Source organism: Talpa occidentalis, unplaced genomic scaffold (assembly GCF_014898055.3).
Source record: "Talpa occidentalis isolate TD23 unplaced genomic scaffold, MPIMG_talOcc4v2.1 talOcc4.4, whole genome shotgun sequence".
Taxonomy (NCBI): domain Eukaryota; kingdom Metazoa; phylum Chordata; class Mammalia; order Eulipotyphla; family Talpidae; genus Talpa; species Talpa occidentalis.
In genome coordinates, this window is record NW_023604295.1 from 126,334,350 (window position 1) to 126,355,797 (window position 21,448).

Below are 21,448 nucleotides of genomic sequence, written 5' to 3' on the forward strand. Positions count from 1 at the left end.
ATTCCTGGATTACATATCATTAAAACGGGGTGATGGGTATATGGGGATCTATTATACAGTTCTCTTTTTATATTTGTTTGAAACCATGATAATGAAAATGAAGATAAACTATCTGCTTCATAAGATCAGTCCATTGATATTAAATGATAACACTGTATGGAAATTGCTGGGGGTATTATCACCCAACTAAATTTGAGGAACTGTATAAATAGATACAGATAATGAGACTGAACATAAACAATTGTTTTTACATCTATGTATCCAAGAGTAGTTCGGCCCCCCGTATGCTCTAAGAGTTTAGAGGAGCAGGGTATTAACTGGTTTTGAGCAAGGACCAGGAAATGGAGACTAAGTCTGGGACCCAAAGAACATGCCAGAAAATGGTTCTTCAGACCAGGATCCAGCATAGACAAAGGTTGAGAGTCAGGCTGACGCATGACTGTCTGCAGGGCAGCATGTGTGAGGCAGGTTTCCCAGCTGCCAAAGAGAAATTTTGCTTTTGTGAAAATCAGCAAAATAGATTTTACTTATACTACTTGCTACAGTAGGGGAAAGAGACTTCTGTAGAGAACTGAGCTCAACTCCACTGAAACAAAGGCCTGTCTTAATGCCGGGTGTGCTACAGGGAAAGTACTAATGGAGGTTGGAGAGGGGGTAGTCTATCTGACTACACCATCTGTGTTTGCTAGTTGGCACATTTCCAGAGGAGAAACACACTTTTCAGATCTTTATGACAGGAGCAAATTGGAGCAAGGCCTCCACCAAAGTCAGCATCATACCCTCCCACCGGATCTGGGAGACAGGGACTCTCTCCCTAGATATTTGTATTTCATAGAGATGGTTCCCAGGTCTTTGAGGAAGCATTCAGAGTTATAAGATATTTTCATCTCTGAGGGGAAGAGAAAAGAGTTACACTACGTTTCCTAAAGTAACTGCCTAAGAGAAGGAAGGTCAGGATCTTTTTGTGAGGTTTGACTGGAACAAACAGTAAATTCTATGGGCAGCATTGAGCTTTCTCTGGTGAGCATTTTTTTTTTATAGTATTTAATTTTTTTAAAGATTTATTTATTTATGCATACAAAAGCTGGGGTACAGGCCAGAGGTGAAGGTGGTGAGAGGATTCACCAGAGACAGAGTGGGGAACAGAACAGGCAGATTGACTGAAATACACTGTGGGGGGAGCAGCGGGCGAGTCAGGAAAGGTCTGCTGCACCATGTGGGTTGCTCCCTGGGAGGGAATCGAACGCATGGCTGCAGATATCTCCATAGGTTGCATCTTACCCCTTGCACCACCAGGCCCTCTGGTCAGCATTTTAAGGAAGATGGAGTCATCCTAGGGACAGAGTCTGGGGTTAAAAGAAGCCATGCTACAGTTTGGTCAGCTCTCAGTGTGGGGGCTGATGATGTCACACCCGCTGGGAGTTTTATAGTCCTTAACCCCAAGTGGCAAACGCTTTTAGCGGCACTGCCTTGACTCTCTCACCTCAATATATCAGGTCCCTGGCATGGACTGAGTATGCCACGGCACACAAACAGCAGCCAGGGCTGAACACAGAACCAGAAAGGTTCAAGATCATGTTACCAGAGTCTGTGTCTGGCTCCTCGCTGTTTGAAAGCCAAAACTCAAGAGTCAAGAATGGGTGGGATTTTGGAGCCAGGACACCTAGATTTGAGTTCTGACCCTGCCACTTAATCACTATGGAATCTTGAGCAAATTCCTTCTCATTAGGGAAATGTTGGCTATTTCATTTTTTACAGAATGTTTTCTTCCCCACTGTGGAATATTCTCTGTGATTAAAGCTAATAACCTCTCAAAAAAATAAAAGTGGGTGGGAGGAGGTCAGGTTTAGTCAGGAGCCAGCAGCCTGAGGAGAGGGTGGACTACGGTCTCAAAGACCATCTCTCCAAACTGGAGAAAAGCAGGGGGAGCTCTAAGGAGAGGGAGAGGGTCTGTGTCAGCAGAATTTTAGAGAAATAGGCAGAGGTTTAAAAAACTGCATTCATGTCCCTCTTCCAAGTCTGGTCGTAACCGGATTTGTGATGGCACTGGTGGGTGTGCTTTTTACTATGGTAACAAGGCCTCAGCTTAAGCCTTGTCTTCTACCTCCATCCTGGTTTCAGCCCATCTCGACTGAATTTCTGGTTTTGTCTGCGAAATGATAACAGGAGCAGAGCAAGGATGGAAGACAGGGCGAGGACCGGAAACTTATGGGTACCAGGTGACAATTCCCTCCCCTGTCTATATCCTGCTCCTCATTCTTGAGAGGCAATAGTCTGGCTCTGGAATTGCTTCTGACTGAATAGGGGCCCACAGAGGACCAGAATTTTTCTTTTTTTTTTTTTTTTTTTTAATTTTTTTACATTTTTTTAAAGATTTATTTATTTACACAAGAACTGGGGTACAGTCAGAGGCATGGGAGGGTGAGAGAATTCACCAGAGACAGAGCGGGGAGCAGAACAGGCAGATAGACCGAAGACACTGCTGAGGGGAGCGGCGGGCAAGGCAGGAGAGGTCTGTCGTGCCATGTGGGTCTCTACCCGGCCAGCCGGGAATCGAACCCGCACTGCAGAGGCTGCAGACATCCCCACAGCGTGGCGCTCAACCCACTGTGCCACTGGGGAGGCCCTGGACCAGATTTTTTCCCTGACTAATTTGAGCTATGACTGTTTGTCACGGGGTTGTAATCCCAATTGTTTATACCCTTGAGTTACAATTTGGAAGTTTTAATGTCTCCAGTCTTTTGGCGACTAAGGGAACGAAGAATTCAGGAAAGAAAAGCCAAAGATCAAAAGTAAACCAAGCAAATGACCTTGGGACTAAATGTCCCTCCATCCAAACCAATTCAAAAAGACTGTTTATAATAGGAGCCCGGAGCCAGAATTCTTTTTTTTTTCCAAGGTGCCCCACCTCTGGGGAACCTCTTCCTTCTCTGTGTTCTCAGTTCCCCATGAACCTTGGAGCTCAACTCATCACTGCGGCTATTGCTGCATCTGTAAGCACAAACCTCAAAGAGAAAGATCTTTTTTTTTTTTTTTCATTTTATTTTATTTTGCATTCTTTAGGTCTGAATGCAATTTAACCACTTAGCCTTGGTTTCAGTTTCAAATTGGAACCTGAAGGTGGGGACAGAGCACTTCTTTAAAAATCCCAGACCAGGGGCCTTCCTGCTGGTGCAAGGGGTTAAGTCTCAATGCTATCAAGCTGTCCCAGTCACAGCAACATGAGTTCGATCCCCCACCGGCCAGGAGCGGCCCACATGGTGCAGCAGACCTCTCCTGTCTTGCATGATGCTCCCCTCAGCAGTGTGTTTCACTCAGTCTGTCTGTTGTGCTCCCTGCTCTGTCTCTGGTGAATCCTCTCACCCCCCCGCCCCACCCATACCTCTGGTCTGCACCCTAGTTCTCATATACATAAATAAATCTTTTTTTAAAAATGGCTGAACAGCACCTATGGCATAGAGACAAGTACCCCAGCCTTCCCCAAAGGGTTTATGCTGATTCACCAAAGTTCAGGACTCAATTTAGGAAAATAAAATCTAGTTTGGGTTGTGAAAATGCACATTTATCCGGTTGTTAGTGAGGCAGCAGAGCTGATGGCCGTGAATGCATTATTCCGCAGAAATGATGAGTTGCTTCAGCTGTTATCAGTAATGATGAAAGCAGTGTACGGGGTAAGGAAAACTGCATCACAAAACTGACCTGCTACTGGGAAACAGCTTGCAACTTTTATTTATTTATTTCAAGGATCAATGAATAACCATCTAAGTCTTAGTGGAAACACCACATTATGGAGAGAGAAATAAAGGTAGAAAGCCACTCCTTTTAGCAGACTCCAGGCCAAGTTATTCAGAAGGCTAAGGACTCTAACTGCCCACACCTGCCCTGCCCGCCCCAATACCCTGCCCTCTCTGCTCCTCCCTACCCCTCCCCAGCCATCCTTCCAGACATCATTCCCAGCCTTTAATTGTGCTACATCCATTATCTTCATCCCCACTCCACCCTCCACCCCAGGTAAGCTCCCATTCCTCAGGCCTGCTCCCAGTCAACTCTAAGGAGGATTACCTGATAATTGAGGTAAGGAAACCGGAAATGTCCTTTGACTTCCTAGAACTTCAGGAGGTTTATCTGCATTTTAAAGATGACAATGTCTCAGTCATGGGTTGTTGTGAGGAGTGTTTGAGACAAGGAGGTAAAGCTCCTGGGTAATCTTGGGAGTTCACTTTTGGGGGGGTGCTGCTGGCCCTGTCCCTCAGCAGCAGACAGGGCTCAGAAAGTGACATATTCCTGGGGGTCTTTCAGATCACCTGCCTGCAGGTGCCTGGAGGCCAGCCCCTGGGGGCCTAGTGCAAAGTCCCAACCCCCAAGGCCAGCCCAAAGTCCCATGGGCAGCCCAGCAGGCCCCTGAATTCCTGGGGTCAGTTTGCACAGACCACAGCCACCTCTGGAGCAGGCACAGGCTTCCTTGGTGCCCACAGGTCCCCCTGCAAGCATCCCCTAACGAAACCATGTGCTTCGATAAACTCACAAAGATAAAGCCATCTGCACACTCACTGGGAACTGCTGGCCTCAGATACAACCCTCATGTTTGCATGACACGTTTTCCCAAAGACCTATGTTTACTCTTATTTGATTTCTCCACAATGTGTCACTGGGGAAGACAGGATTCTGCCTTATGTCAGTCAGGTGGGCTGCCATAGTAAGTTCCACAGACTGGTAATTAATCAGCAGAAAATTATGTTTTCACAGTCCTGAAGGCTGGGAGTCCGAGGTCAAGGTGTCAGCCAGGTGGCTCCTTCTGAGGCCCCTCTCCTTAGCTTACAGCCGACCGTCTCCTCCCTGTGTGTCTTCACATCCTCTTTCTTTATGTTCTTTGTCCAAATTTGCTCATTTTATAAGGACACCAATCAGGTTAGATTAGGCCCACCCTCATGACCTCATTTTCATGGAAACCTTTTTAAAGGCTCTCTCTCCAAAGGAGAGAGGTCTCCAAAGGTCTCCAAAGGACCTATCACATCCGAGGTCCTAGGTGTTGGGACTTCAACATATGAATTTGAGGACACACCGTTCAGTCCATAACACCCTTTTTATAGATAAAGAACTGAGGCCCGCAGAGTTGGTTTCCCATTGAGTCTGTGTCCCAGGCAGGACCAATTCAGTGCCGTTGACGCCCAAAACATTATAAAAACATTTTATCAGGTCATCGTTAGCCAGTCTCAGATCCCAGGACCCCACAAGGCAGCTGGGTCTGTGGGGTACTTTGATGCCCACTATTTGATGAGAGAGTCACAGTCAGCAAGGCCTGTTCTCTGGGAAGACTTTAAACTGTGGGATATGCCTCGCTCTCCTCCTCTTCCCTGCCTCTTTTAATTTGGAAGAAACTGTCAGAAACAGTGATTGATCCTTCCTGGAGCTCAGCTCTAACTGGAACTCGCTGCAGAACTAGGACGCAGGGCTGGCCGGCTTCCAGCTTGTCAGGCAGCTCAGTACTGGGACTTGAGAGTTTAATGGCTTTGCTGCCAGGGAATGGCGTGGCACCCCCACTCCCCACCAGAGGGATTTCTATTTTTCTTTTTCAGTGATTCTTAACCGCTCAGAAAAACGCGCCTACTTCGTCGGTTCCCACTGGCATTTGCTCTGGGGTCTGGCCCACTGCAGGGGGATGACCCGCCACCTGCTAGCTCCACAGGCTACCTGGCAGCAGGAAGTCCATTATCGGAGGTGAGAGGCCACAGCCAGTGAGAAGGGCCCCTTGTGCCTACCCCGTGGGTCATGGTCTGGGAGTGGGTGTTGCTGTCTGAGCCAGGCAAAGACCACAGAGGACGCACTTACCAGTGGGCAAAGCTAGCTTGCTCCAAAGGGAGCACTGGGCAATGTAGGGAGGAACCTGGAGAGGCTTGTTAGGAGGTTTTGGGGTTGTGCCAGGTGGTTTGAGAAAAGAGCAAGGACTTGCTCTGTCTTTAATGCTCTCAAGAATTGGGCGTATTTTGATGCCTGGATCTCCTAAAGTTGTTATCCTGGAGAATAAGGAATGAAGCAAGAAGCTGGCATCCATGAGCAGCAGTCACGCGCCACCCATGCTAGCTGGAAGAGGATGTTGCGTTTCTGTGGTTGCAAAGCGTCCTTGCCTCTGTTCAGACCCCAGCATGGCGTGCTTTGGGCTGTCTTTTTCCACTGGGATCACAGAGTGGCCCTGTCTGGTTAGCGCTGACAGGCTGCAGGTATGTGCGTGCGGGTGTGAGTGCTGCAGCCAGCCACTGGTAGCCACTAACCATAATTTGACTTTCTCACCTAAACTGGGCTTCCTCAGCCTGAGCAGCTGCAGCGGTGGGGGGATGAACGTGGAGACTGTGGCATGTGAGCAGCTCCCTCTGGCACACAGCCATGGAGGCCCTCCATGCCAGCTTCTCGGGCTGCTCCGTGTCTCTAGGGGCAGGGCCCACTGTGCCCAGGAATGCTGAGCAGGATGTGTTCGTGGGGCCCCCACTCCTGCCCCTCTCTCCCTCCCCTCCCTGGAGTCTGTCTTGACCCTACACCTCTAAGCCATAAAAGCAGCCGAACAGAATGATGCATAAGAGCAGGCTGGCGACCTCAGAGCAAACTGCAGACCCCCCTGCATCCTTACCAGCAGCAAGGCCCCCTAAGAACCAGTGTCCTTCTCTAAATTGAGGAAGAATGATCCCTATTTCATAGGGTCATTGTAAGTCTACCACAGTGACTAATGGTCACTTAGAAGAACAGAATTCAAATTCTGACTGCCATTGACCCAGCCTTTACCCTAAAACAAATTTCTTAATCTCTCTGAATTTTGATGTTATCATCTGTAAATTAAAGATGATAATTACTCCACAGGATTGTCATGGGAATTAAATCAAATAATTCACTTAGAGCACTTAGCGAAACGTCTGGTCGTGGTAAGCACTCAGTAGTAACTGCTGGAGTGATGAGAATGTAATCCAAGCATCTCCTGCCACGATCTGCCAGCCAAATCTGCAGAATCCCAGGGAGAAGAGATCAGGGACAAGGACCATCAGAGATGGGCCCTGAGTGTCTCCAAAGCATCCTACTTTGTGGCAGAAATCCAAGAGTGGTCTCAGGCCAAATCAGACTGCCAGGGGAGTCCCCGGAACATGGGGAAGCCCCAGGCTGCGGTCTCTGACCTGGTTCCTCTGGCCAGTGGTGCCACCTCCTGCCTGCTTGGGGAACTGTCTTGGAGGCCTAGTCACCCAGCTGCAAAATGTTACTTGTGTCAAGTTCTAGAATTTTATAATCATCCTTTCACTGCAGAAGCCACCCTGATCCCAGAGGCCAACTACACAGTTCGTGTCACCCTGCAGTCACCCTATTTATGTCAGAATTTCCACAACAGCTCCCAATTTCCTAAGGATTATAAATCAACCATAAAATTTCACTTTGCTCTGAGTCCTAGCATGTATTAGCCTGCAAATCTGTTCTTTTTCTCTTCTGCTTCCATTTGTGATGGAGGAACACCACCCACTTCCACCCCCACCCCCCAAATTTCTCTTTCAATTTAATTTTTTGTGACTTTGTGTTTTAAGTCAGACCTTGAATTTGGAGTCAGGGGTTCAGTGCCTCAATTTCTGCTCATCAAACACTTCATCAGGTCCTTATCTCTCCCACCTTCAGCTTCCTTATCTGTAAAAGGAAGAAAATACTTACACCTGCCATCGTGGCCCTGGCCCTTTTGAAATTTAAGGAGAATAACATGAATGGAAAAAGGGTTTGTCGGTGTCAGAGATTAGGCTGCAGCTCCTCAGTCTGTGGGTATAATTAGTGTCGCATGTGAGTCCAGTAGCTTAGTATTATTGCCACGTCTTGATCCTGCCTCCTTCCTCACCAGCAGCCTCAACAGTATGACATTTGTCATGGTGGCTGCTTTGGGGCTGGCACAAAATTCGGTTTTATTATGTTCATTCATCAGGCACAGAATGTGGGTCTACTGTGCACCAGGCACTATGGGAATTCAAATATTAAAGAGTCTAAATTCTCAGACTGTGGGGCCTAGATATCTAAGAGGGATGCTGTGTAAATAAAGCCATACATTGTTGACTGGCTGCTGTGTGCCAAACGCGGTGTCGGGGGCTGAAGGATGTCCACTGTCTGTTGAACAGAAGGGCCCTTGAGGTAGAGTTTAAAAGCAGCTTTGGTTTGAAAGGAGCCTCTTCCAGGGTCCCTTTCAACCTGCCCAGTGGGAGGTGAATAGTCTCCTACCCCTGAATGAAAACATGGACAGTCATGTGATTTTTCTGATCCCTCGTAGGTAACAAAAAACTATCATGTTCCCTTCAAGTCACAAAGCACAGTCTCAATTCAGTAAGGGGAATGGCCCCAGGAAGGGCCGCCGTCTTGGGCCGGGGAGGCGGTCAGCTTCAGCTCTCTCTAGAGCTCTCCATCCCATTCCCTGCTGCTGTCAGCAGGAAGAAATGACAGGAAAGGGGCCAGGCAAGTTATTGTTATAAGTTGACTTCACAGTGTCTTGGTCTGGCTGGATTTAAACCAGTCTCTTGGGGACACTTTTCTGGGTTCTCCTGAGACACCCTAGCTTGGCCAACTGCAGGGAGAAAGTCTCCTTCAGTGGATGCCCTACTGCCATCCCTCACCCTCTCAAGTGGGCCCAGACTAAGGCGCCCCTCCTGGCCCCACTCTGGTCGCTCCTGTAAGAGTACAGAGTCTTCCGGTATCTCCCCAGGCAATTTAATGCCTTCTTTTAATCATCCTACAAACCTGAGTGTCCTCACGTCCAATCTACAAATAGGGAGACTTTTAGAGCGCCGCGTTCCTCCAGTGACCAACCGCAGTTGGGGATGTGAGGCCCCATCTCTCTAGTGGGAGCTCCCAACCCTCCCTGAGTCCTCCCTGCTGGGCAGTAACAGTCCAAGGGTCTGCTCTGTGTCCTGCTTGGTTCTTCATTTCTCATGATCTCTAAGAGCAAAGGTTTCATTTAAGACCTCATAATGCAATTCATGAGGCGCTTTCTTCTTAATTATGAAATGTTTCTAACATATAAGGAGGGTACCCAACATCTAGAATTGTTTAATGCTATTTGCTGTAGACCTTTTTTAAACTATGAGAGCAAAGATTTGAGACACTTGAAAACCCTTTGTGCTCCAACCTGATTCCATTCTCCTTGCCAGAGGCCACCATGGCTTGAAATCTGGCATTTATCTCTCCACCAATATTGTTTATAGATGTATGTAAGCCATTCATAGAACTGTTTTGCATGAGTTTGTAGTTTAAACCTCACATTCAGTTGTATTACACTGTGTATTAGTCGGGGTTCTCCAAAGAAACAGAACCAACAGGATATTTCTGTAGAGAAAGATTTATGTTATGCAATTGTCTCACACAACAATGGAGGTTAAAAATGCAAATTCAAGGCGACAGCAGATTGGAGACTTACAGAAAAGCTGATGTTCTAGTTCAGGTCCAAAGGCCACCTGCTGTCAGGATTCCTTCTTCCTTGGGGAACTTCAGTCTTTGCTCTCTTAAGCCCTTCATCTGTTTGGTCGAGGCCCACCAATATTATGGCAGGCAGTCCCCTTTACTCAGTCTACCAATTTACATGTTTGTCTCATCAAAAAACACCCTCACAGAACATCCAGAATAATGTTCAACAAAATACTATCTGGGCACTATGGTCCAGCTAGTGACATAAAAAATTAACTATCACATACTATTCCTTGCAACTTGCTTTTTTCACTCATTTTATTCTTTATATTTACCCACATCAATGTACTAATAGAGATTTCACTGTATATATCCATAACTTATGAGCTTTTCTTTTGATGGATAGAGGTTGCTTCCAGTTTTCACTTTCACAAACAGAAGAGGGCATAACCCTTCCCATGCACCCATGGAAGTTTCTCTAGGTCAGAGAAGCTATAGGGAGGCCTCATCTAGCCAAGCTTCTGTTTCTGTAAGTAAAGATTTATTGGAACACAGCCACGCCCATTCATGTACAAATCATCTACAGCTGCTTCCATCCCACAAGGGCAGGGGTATGTAGCTGCAACAAAGACTACATGATCCCCAAAGCCTGAACTATTTCCAATCTAGCTCTTGGCAGAAAAAGGTTATAAGCCTCTCTAGGTTATTACCTAGAGTCAAATGTGCTTGCCCGTCATGAGCTTTTAGGTGATATAGTGCCAGCTAGCACAGGCAGATTCACTATCCATCCAGGCAGACAAAGGTTTTTCCACCCTCAGTGGATTTTTTTCAGGCTTTAATGATCTCTCAGGGAACCAGGTACACAGGCAGGGAGGCAGGCATTCAAGGAAGCAGGCAGAAGCCATGCAGGGGGCGCTGGGAGGCTGGCAGGCAACCAAGCCTCCCAGCCCCCCAACAAATCTTCAGCTGTCTCTGGACTCTCTGGAGTTCTCTTTTGCACATTTATCACTTCATGGTCTCGCCTCTGTAATCACGCCCTCATCATCTCACTGCCACAGCTTTTAGCCCAGCCTTTAGGCTCAGGTATGCACACTTACACATGCACATGCACCCATGCTCCAGGTGTCCACAGTCAGGCACACGTGCCCCACGCCCATGCTCCCAAGCACCCTCTGTATCAGCACGATCAAGGCTGCAGGTGATAGCCACAGAGGCTAATGGCACAAAAAGCCTAATTAATTTACAGGTGACATTTTCAAATCGCTCCCCAAAATGACTACTACAAACACTTCCCCAGAAACAATGTGGGAGGACTCCACTGTCTTCATAACTTCACTTCTCAAAAGTATGCCAATCTGATGCATGTGTATTATTCTCTCGTTATTTCACCTTTGGCTTTTTTTTTTTTAAGATTTATTTATTTATGCATGTAAGGGGTACAGGCCAGAGGTACAGGGGGTGAGAGGATTCACCAGAGACAGAGTGGGGAACAGAACAGGCAAACTGACTGAAATAAACTACTAAGGGGAGCAGCAGGTGAGTTAGGAGAGGTCTGCTGCGCCATGTGGGTAGCTCCCTGGCCAGGGAGCAAACTCGAGCTGCAGTGGCTGTGGATAGCTTCATAGGTTGTGTCTTAACCCCTTGCGCCACCAGGGAGTCCCACCTTTGGCTTTTTAAATGTGTCTCACTTATTCACTCATTTAGCAAACACCTGTTGAGGCATTACTGTGTACCTGCACTTTCAAGATAAAGTTGTTCCATTTTACGAGAGAAGAAACTGAGCTACTTAATGCTAGAATCACGATTTGGACACTACAGTAAGGCAGGATGGTTGCATGTGGGTTTGGTGGGATGCCCAGCAAGGGTACCACAGTAAAAATAATAGCTGACATTATTCTGCAGGCCTGAGGGTGCTCAATTGAGAACTAAAATAATAATTTGGCAATCTGCCCCTAACTTCTGACAGTCAGGGCACCTCTATCGTAATTCTTTGGAGAAAGGAACTGTATCTCTCAGAGGCATCAGAGTTGTTTAGTAATTAAACTGGCTTCTGCCTTCCCTTCTGACCTTTGCTAATAAAACATCTGTGATTATAAGACAGCATGAGAAAGAAGCTGTCCATAATTGATACAGCAAGAAATATAGCTTTATTGTTTAAAGTTGCCAGGATAGCCAATAAATAAAGAAAAGGGAACTGTAGTGGAAGTGAGCTAGATCTTCATTTGTTGGCCAGAAAGTCAATAAACAATGTCAGTGGCTGATAACTTAATCAGGAAACTTGTAGAAAAATGGGCAGGTTTTTTTTATTTTCTTTTGTTTTGTTTTGTTTTGTTTTTTTACATCATTCTTCATTTTAGTACAATATATGCTTTCTCCTCTCAGGTATAGTCCCTATGAAATTCCCACCACCAATTCTCCTGTGTCCCATCGCCATAGCCCCCTGTGCTCTTCCCTTCCCTGTTTTAATCCTTCTCCCTCCTCCTCCCCTGCAGAATGTCTCAGATTTATAGTTGCCTGTTGATTTTTATTTTTAATTTATTATAATTCCTTCCCCCATCCCTTATTTGTTTCCTCTAGATTCCTCCTATAAGTGAAGCCATCCACTATTTTTTTTCCTTCTGACTTATTTCATTGAGCATAATCCCACCCAGCTCCATCCATGTTGCTGTTAATGGCATGAGTTTATCTTTTTTGGTTGCTGTGTAATATTCCATTATATATATATATCATATTCTCTTGATCCAATCATGTATTTTGGGGCATTTGGGTTATTTCCACAGCTTACCTATTGTAAAAAGTGCTGCAATTAACATAGGGGTGCAGGTGTCCTTTTGAAGTAATGTTTTGTGTCCTTTAGGTAGATTCCTAGGAGTGGAATTGCTGGATTGTATAGAAGCTCAAAAAAATGGGCAGGTTTTGGACAAAAAAACAACTGAAACTGCTGAGGATTAAGTCTCCAGGAGTGGAAGGTGGGGCAAGGACAAGCTCTCTTTACAAGCCTGTCTTTCCAGTATTGTTTAATTTTTTTAAATCTGATGTATGTATTCTTTTGATAATTTTTAAATACTAAGAGTACTGAAGAGAGCATAGACTGTTATATGATGAAATGCTATGTACATAATAGTCTCAGAGGTAGGAGTAGAGGATTTTAGTCATGAGACTTTAAATGTTGAAGTGGGGGAAAAGAGGACTCATTATTCTCTACCTCTATACATAATTTTATGACCCTCGCCGGTGGCCAGGGATCGAACTGGCGCTGCAGAGGCTGCGGGCAGCCTCGCAACCTAGCGCTCAACCACTGCGCCACCAGGGGAGGCCCAACAAAAAGCTTTTTTTAAAAGAACCTGGGCTGTGGAATCAAACAAAGATGATTTAATTCAGCTGGACCACTTGCCACTGTGGGCAAGTTCCCTGTACTCTGTAGGTCTCTCTAGGCCTCATCTGTATAATGGAATCACCTATGAGCGTCGGTACTGTATGGTCATTCACTCTGGGTGTAAGGATTAAACGAGACTATGTCTGTGAAAGTCTTACCATGAATAATACCTAGTAAGTACATTAAAATGTTGAGGCTTGTTTGGTTGCTACTGTTTGGCTTTTATAAAGAAAGTTTGACTCTAAATTTTGAGTTCTGCTTCTCAGGCATCTTCTACACATCTGATTGTGTTCTGCTTATAAATTTATGTTAATTTGCTCTCCTCAGTGAGGCTGCTGTGGGGATATCCACTGCTGTCCAACCAGAGCCTACCTGAAACATTAGATCCTGATGTGCCTGGCATGCACACTCAGATTTTGCTAGGGCCTCTTAGAAAATTAGGCCTTGAAGGACTTGCTCATGATAAACAACCCCATCTGCCATATGCCCCCAGTTCTACGTACTATACATAGTGGTGGCTAAACTATGCAGTGCCCAGCTCTAGTGCCTGCTATCCAGGGAAAGCCCTTCTGTGTCCAAGCTGGAAGCAGGGTGTTAGGTGAGCCCTAAGCAAGCACTGGGAGGGTGGAGAGGTTCTGGGAAAGGTGAGACCAGAGGAGAGAGAGCTGTGAAGACTCTGTGGTTCTTTGAGTAGATGTTGCTCTGTACAGACATGGAAAAGATTAAGGAAGGTAGGGAAAGGAGATATTTGAAGGTAAAAAATCTAAAATTCCATTTTGGGACAAGTTAAGTTTGAATGCCTGAGAATCAGCCAAGTAGGGGCGGTATCAGGGAGAGAGTGGTATGCAAGTCTGGAGTTGAGAGGAAAGTTCTCAGCTGGTGTTACAAAGGTCGAAGTCATTAGCACATATGCTTGGTGTTTAAATCCATATGAATAGATCAGATCATTAAGGATGAACAGAACAAGCCCCCAAGACCTAATCCTGAGAAACTAGCATTTAGAAGTCAGATAAGAAAAGAAAACCTAATTAGGAAACAGAACTAGTGATTGAAGAACTAGGAGGAAGTACAGAGAATGTGTGTCATGGAAGTCAAGAAGAAAGGACATCTTCTGTGACCAATGCAGCTGGCAGTTCAGTTGCGTGCAGAGAACATGGGTTTGACTTGGTAGTGTGGTGGTCTCCGCCATCTTGGTAAGAGCATTATCTATGCGGTATAGCAAAAAGATAATGGCTTCTTGTTCATTCATTTGCTAGAAGTAAGTCATGCTGAGCATTCAACCTAAACTTGCAAGTCAAATAAATGTAAGGTTTCCAGGGACTCTGTGCTGTGCCTCTGCTCAAGCTGAGTCTAATTTCCCAGGAGCCCAGTCTAACCCACCTCCTCCCTACACCTGCAGCTCTAGCTGCTGGGATGCCAATATCCTTAGCTCCACATAAAGCATTAACTGTACCCTTGGGCCCAAATGATAACCCTTTTAAAAATGCAACTTGTCCTTGTCCTTTGTAAAAACAATGATGGTCAAACCCCATACTCACCGCCGCCAGCACCACATATTTTAATAGCTAGCTCCACAGTGAGGCAGGCAGTAGGAAGGATCAAATCTCTCTCATGGTAGTACCAGTTGAGCAGGCCTTTTCAAATGACTATTGGCAGAAAAAAACTGAAAGAAAAGCATATCAAGTCAAGAGGTAGAAGTCTTCATTCCACTGCCTATGTGCTCAGGCTCAGTGGCAAACCTCATATCCCTGGCAGGTTCACAGTCACTGGACAACTGCTTGTGCCCATTGCAGTTGGCAGTTCAGTTGAGTGCACAGAAGACAAATACTGTGACAACCACGGCCACCTGCCTGCCTGCCCCCCACAGCGGCCCAGTGCTTTTCATGCTGCGTTCATTTGATTCTCACAACTACCCCAGGAGGCAGGGAACTGTATTCTCCTCACTGAAAGAATACGGAAACGGAATCTCAGAATTACTTAGTAACTGGCCCAAGCTGGTGAGTGAAGGAGCTTGACTCAAGCATGAGACAACACTGTCTCCAAGGTGTTTTTACTAATTGGTGAAAGACACTGTTGCCCCGGGGGCCGGATGTGACTGAGGAATGAACTCAAGGGAGGAAGAAGTCATCAGAGTCCCTCAAATGTATCCAGTTGACCCTAAAAACCTAGCATTGGCCTTGATTTCTTCACCCATTCTCCCCATGACTACTCCATCACCAAAAATTGTTTCTTTCCCCAAACATGTCTTAAACCTGTCTGCTTCTCCCCACTATTCCCGCAAGCCCTCGTCACAGCCACCATCTTCTCCCCAGGCCATTGCAAGCGCCTCCTGGCTGGGCTGGGCCTGGCCTCCTGCATCCCACAAACCTCCCTTCCGGAAGGAGTCAGGAGCCTCTTCCCACACAGTTGACACTTGCACCCTGCTCAAGCCTTCCCAGCACACTCCATTTCCTCCCCACTGTTCCCAAGGCCTTCCCTCAAGGATACTCCTTTGATCTGGTCTTGGCCTTCCCCTGCTGATTCCCCTCCAGTCAGCACAGAACCTGGCACAGAGGAAACAATAACCATGACAGAGTGAAGGCAAAGATATGAGTGAATAAAAAGCATCATATAGGAAGCCATGTTTGAGATGAGCATTAAAAGGGGGTAGGGTTACTATGACTAGCAGTGTAAGGTGGTTCCAGATAGCAGCATTGTCAATGGCAAGGAGAAGGTGGAATTCCAGGAGCAGCCAGGGAGGCAGCCTGAGTGGGGCTGGAGGCAGGTCTATGTGGAGCGAGGGTCTCACAGTCGAGTATGCACATAGAAAACTTGTTCAAACACAGATGGCTGGGAACCTCCTCCTGAGATTCTGACATCTGAGGCAGTGTGAGCATTTGCATTTGCCACCAGTTTCAGGCAGGACTGATGCTGCCAGTCCAGGGACCACCCTTTGAGAGGCACTGATGTGAAGTATGCTAAGAAGTCCTCCACCAGAGGCACAGGGGACAATGCTGCAAGGAAGTAAACTGCAGCAAGATGAGCTGACACTGAGCAGTAGTCAGCACGCCCTTCCCCCTTCCACCCCATCCCTCTCAGAACATTCCCAGGTGTGACGGCGCATCCTCCCCCAGCCCAGGCTTGACCCCCACAGTTCTCCACCACTGCATTTAATGTTTTGAAGGTGACTCTTGTTCCTCTCTCCTCAAAACGTACTAGGCTTGAGTCCTATTCCCTCAAAACTGCCTGATCTCATGCAGCAATGAATCCTGATGCTGCCATGACAGTGTCTCCTCTTAACTGGAGACCTGGTGTTCAGTCCTGTAAACTTAATGATCAGAGTTCTTTTTTTTTAATATTTATTTATTTATGCATACAAGAACTGGGGTACAGGTGAGAGGCGCGGGGTGTGAGAATGATCAGAGTTCTGACCCAGTTGGAACAGAAGGAAAGAGGAGACCCTCCCCATCTTCCTAGCACCCCTTGGGCAAACTGCCAGCTGCCCCACCTCAACATTTACCCTTAGGACAACTGTTTGAGTCGTTTCTACTTTGTTCCTACTTAAAAAGAGGGCCGGAGTGGTTCTGGGATAAGGAGCAATCACACTTGTATTCACAGCATCGGCCCCATGACTATTTGTTTTTACATTTAGGAGGTCTTTTGTTTTCTGTTTTCTTAACAAAAGCAACAGAAAAGTTTATTTAGAGACAGGAGAAAAGGGCACTCAGGGAGCGGTTCCAGGGTGGGAAGGGTCCTGTGGGAGAGCAACTGCTCCATTTGGTATTTTTATTGCCTTCTCCCCTGGAAAGATAAGCTCACCAGAGAGGTGGCGCTCGCTGGCATCCACTTCAGCCAGAAATCCAAGAGGACCAGAAGCTAATGTACATGTCTCACCATTTTAAATACTACAGATACTGTTCTAGAATCTACAGCTAAGTGTTTAGCAGCATGGCTCTTCCAGGCTTCAGCCTGGACCCACGGACCTGCTGCAGCTCCAGGGTTTGGGGCTCTGAGACAGGAACTCTGGGGGTCTGCTGTGGGAGCTGGTCTGGGCAGGTTGGCCCAGGTGAGCATCCCCCACACAGCAGGGAAGTCCGCTGCATCTCCATGATGCAGCCCAAAGAGGAGCCAGGGGTCCTATCTGCTCTATGTTACAGGGAAAAGGCAGAAAACAGCCCTCCAAGAGTCTCTCCTATTCTTTTCTTTTCCAAAACTGATGGCAAAATATACACACTTTTTGGAGTCATATTTGATCCAGTTTATCATTCTGGCTCTGCCACTTTTCCAGCTGTGTGATTTTGGGTAATTTACTTAAGCTCTCTGAGCCTCAGCAGCCTCATCTGCAAAATGGGTGTGTGGATATCAGCATTAGATATCAGAGCAAGAAGTCATGACTGAGAATTTAGTGCAGTCAGTGGGCCGGTATCTGTTTAACTGGCTCTCCATGGAGAAAAGCCTGGTATAGAGTGTTTGCCAACAGCCCTGGTGAAAATACTCTCCCCATGGCCTACATCAAGTCACCAACGTGCTGTTGCTGGAGGCAGAGTTGGGAGAGACGGCAGTGGCCTCATGCATTGGGGTTTCCACCCCACAGAGACAGGGGAAGCACATGGCTCAGCACAGAGATGACTGTCACACAGAGTAAAACAATTAGGAAATAGTGAGTCTTTACGACCTTCATTTTTAATGAGACTTTAAATACAATTTCACATAATTAAAATTTTCACGTTGACTGTGTTTAACCAACTCATAAAACTCCCGAAATATTTAAGTCTGCTGTGGCAACCTGGTCCCAGCCAGCTCCAGCACATCAGCAGGGCACATCCATGGGGGTCAGTAATACTGTACCCCCTGTCTTCTTCCTTTCCTTGATCCGGGGGCTATTTTGTGAAGTCTTCCCAGGTAGAGACAAAAATGTTCGCTGTTCCACTGCAGGCTCCAAGTTTTCCTTTAGACCTTGGCCACCATCCCAGGCCTCAGCCTTTGCTAAACCTCAGCCAAGGTCCTACCCTCAGCAGTTCAGCTGACTGACCCTTCAGCTTGAGGAAGCACCAGCAGCAGAGAGGACATTACTTCCGCCAGGTGGAGGTGCCTGCAGAACAGGACAGGCTGGCTAAAGCTGATGGTGGAAACTGTGGGTTATTTAGGATCCCAGTCATGAGGGAAATGGAGAAGCAGGCCCAGCTCTGCACTTTGGCAAGTCTGCGCCTATAATTAGCCTCTGCTTGAGGCTCAAATAAACCCCTAGTTGTTACTAAACAACAGCAAACACAGAAAGAGCTCCAGCTTCCCCGAGCCTAGCACCACACAGCCTCCTAGGACAGACATTTGGACAACACTACCCTAACTGCTGGGCAGCATCCAAATTATCCCCAAAAATACTTCTGTCAAGCTGCAGTGAGACCAGAAGAGGAAAGACATTGAGCAGCCGGCCCCTCACCTCCAAGCAGTCTGCAATTTCTACTTGACTCCTTCAGTAATTGCTCTAGGAGCCCTTATTTATAATGAGTTTGTAATCAACTGGGGAAATGTTACAAATCCACACACTCAGCAAAGCCAAGCAAATGCTGAAAGGATATAGATCGAAATGTGAGCAGTGTTTAAAGGCAGGACTTGGGTGACTGCCTTTTCAGCCATCTTTCTGCTCTCTCAGAACTGTACGACTCTATATATGGCATCCCTATTTCCCCCGCCACCACAAGGTTTGGCTTCGTCTTTTACTCTTTCTGTCCACCTCCTAGGCCCTAAGTTTGTAAAGCAGAAGCAAACATAAAACTCAGCTCTACCGAGTGAAGAATCCAAGCTCAGTGTCCCTCGTCATACACACCCCTTAATATTAGTCATTTTAAAACTTTGCTAAGGGCCTCCCTGGTGGCACAGGCAGTTGAGCGCCGCACTGTAAAGCTGTCTGCAGCCTCTGTAGCACCGGTTCGATCCCAGTCAGCCGGCGAGGGCCCCACATGGCGCAGCAGACCTCTCCTGTCCCACCCGCTGCCCCACTCATCAGTGTATTTCAGTCAGTCTGCCTGTTCTATTCCCTGTTCTGTCTCTGGTGAATCCTCTCACCCTCCCATGCATCTGGCCTGTAACTCATTCTTGTATAAATAAATAAATCTTTAAAAAAAAACAAAACATTGCTAAGAGAGTTCCAAAGACAGCACTAAGGGACGGTTCCAGGTGGGGGACAGGTTGCTCTCCATGGGTTCTTACCAGTGTGCTGACAATTGCAAGACTGCTCCGGCCCAGAGTGCTACTGCAATTGGGTTTATCTAACAAGCAAATTAGGGAAACAAACGAGTTTCTTTTTTTTTTTTTTTTTAATAAATTTTATTGTTATATTCCCCATACAATTGCAGCCCCCCCATTCTGACCCCAATCCCTCCCCTCCCACCCCCGCCCCCCAAAAAGTGTCTCTGGTTCATAGTTTTTTGTTGATTTTGATTTTCACTTTCTTATAGTTATTCATTTTCCTGGTCCCTTATTTAAGTTTTCTAGATTCCTGCTATGAGTGAGACCATCCTGTATTTTTCTTTTTCTTTTTGGCTTATTTCGCTGAGCATGATCCCTTCCAGCGCCATCCATGTTGCTGCAAATTGCATGTGTTTATCTTTTTTGAATGCTGAGTAATATTCCATGGTATATATGTACCACATCTTCTTGATCCAGTCATCTATTTTTGGGCATTTGGGCTGTTTCCAAAGCTTAGCTATTGTAAACAGTGCTGCTATAAACATAGGGGTGCAGGTGTTCTTTGGAATTGATGTTTCTGTGTCCTTTGGGTAAATACCTAGGAGTGGAATTGCTGGATCATATGGAAGCTCTATGTTTAGTAGGTCCAGAAATCTCCACACAGCTTTCCACAGTGGTTGGACCAGTTTGCACTCCCACCAACAGTGCAGAAGAGTTCCTTTTTCTCCACACCCTCGCCAGCATTTGTTGTTGCTAGTTTTTTTAATATGTGCCATTCTCACTGGTGTAAGATGGTATCTCATGGTAGTTTTGATTTGCATTTCCCTGATGGCAAGTGATGTTGAACATTTTTTCATATGCCTGTTGGCCATTTGCATTTCCTCTTCAGAGAAGTTTCTTTTTAGCTCTTCTGCCCATTTTTTGACTGGATTATTTTCTTTGTTGTTGTTGAGTCTGATCAGCTCTTTGCAGATTTTTGTGATCAGTCCTTTATCATTAGTGTTGGGTGCAAAAATGTTCTCCCAGTTGGTGGGGTTTCTCTTTGTTTTTGTTATTGTCTCTTTTGCTGTGCAGAAGCTCTTTAATTTGATGTAGTCCCAGCTGGAAACAAACAAGTTTCTAAAGCCATAACTGGCTCACCCCAAACCATGTCCACAGTGTCCAGTAGTCCTAAGCAAAGACCACTTTCCTTGCAAGATGGAGCCGTCCTGCCAAAGAGGCTAGTCCCTAGCAGCTAGTCCAAGGTGCTGCAGGTCAGTGGGGGCAGGAAACATGTTTCCTTCCCTAACAATAATAGCTTAAAACAGCAATTTGCATTCTTCCTTTAAAGTAACTGTCATTTTATACCTCCAAACTGAAAAGCCATACACACACACACACACACACACACACACACACACACCCAGAGAGAGAGAGAGAGAGAGAGAGAGAGAGAGAGAGATACAGATATATATATATGAAGTTTCTCAGGTTGAGAAAACCACCCCCTAACCCCCCACCTATAAGGGACACTGAGGGAGTTTGGGAACCAAATTTGAAAAAAATCACTCTTCAAGGCTCTGTGAAATCCTGAACTGCAAGCACAATGTGTATGTGCATATGTAAGTTTTGAGGGTGGATGAAATTCTAGAGCTACACTGTCAATACAGCATCATTGGCTACTTTTAAAATTTAAATTAAACAAAAGTAAACATTTGGTCCTCCTGGCCACATTTTGAGTATTAAGTAACCACGTGTAGCTACCATGTTGGACTATGGGGCAGTGGAGGTATGGAGCAGTCCCATCATCACAGAAAGTTCTATGGAATAGCACAGATGTAGAGATTTCATCAGCTTTTCAAAGGCATCCATGAGCAGAAAATATTAAGAGCCATTAAGTCAAACTGATGAGACTTCATTTAAATAGCCAGAAAATTCGCTGAAGTTTTGAAAACTCACCTATGTGGCAGAGGATATAAGCAATATTGCTCCAGAAATCCAACTCTGCAAGCTCTTACAAGACACCATATTTTATGTTTTATTGCTTCTGTCCTCCACGCACACACACTTTTTAGAGAAGGACACTTGACTTCTAAGAATATTTGCTACAAGAAATGTGCTCAGTGTTTCCCAAGGGCTTTCCAGCCATGTAGGCATTGAGGGGAGATGCGTAGTAACCCCATCTTCTCTGGTGTGCAATCCTTCTAGGTGGGTAAAGCCATTTTGGAAAATGCTCGGCTGGCGCTGCAGACAGAGAATACCCAGGCTGGGGCAGATGACTTTAAAGAGAGGTAACAGCCTACAGCAGAGGGGCAGCAGACCCTCTAATGCCACTCGTGGGCAACACGGGTAAAGCTATTGTCTCTGCAACTTCACCTCAACCTCATGGAAAGATGTGGGAGATGCCAGGGATGCCTGGAGCACCCAGAACCAAGAGGGTCAGGCTCAAATCCCCCTTGTGGGTAAAAACTAGACCACAAGGACTGAGAGATTTTACCAGGTGTCACTTGGGTTTAGAGC

At 46.2% G+C, this 21,448-nt stretch overlaps 1 protein-coding gene across 1 annotated transcript in view; it reads left to right on the forward strand.

Moving 5' to 3' along the window:
* BFSP2 (beaded filament structural protein 2) overlaps positions 1-21,448 on the forward strand; it is a 63,475-nt gene that overhangs the window by 8,093 nt on the left and 33,934 nt on the right. Inside the window, 1 exon segment of the mRNA XM_054701126.1 lies at positions 21,137-21,219. Coding sequence (XP_054557101.1) covers positions 21,137-21,219 — 83 coding nt within the window.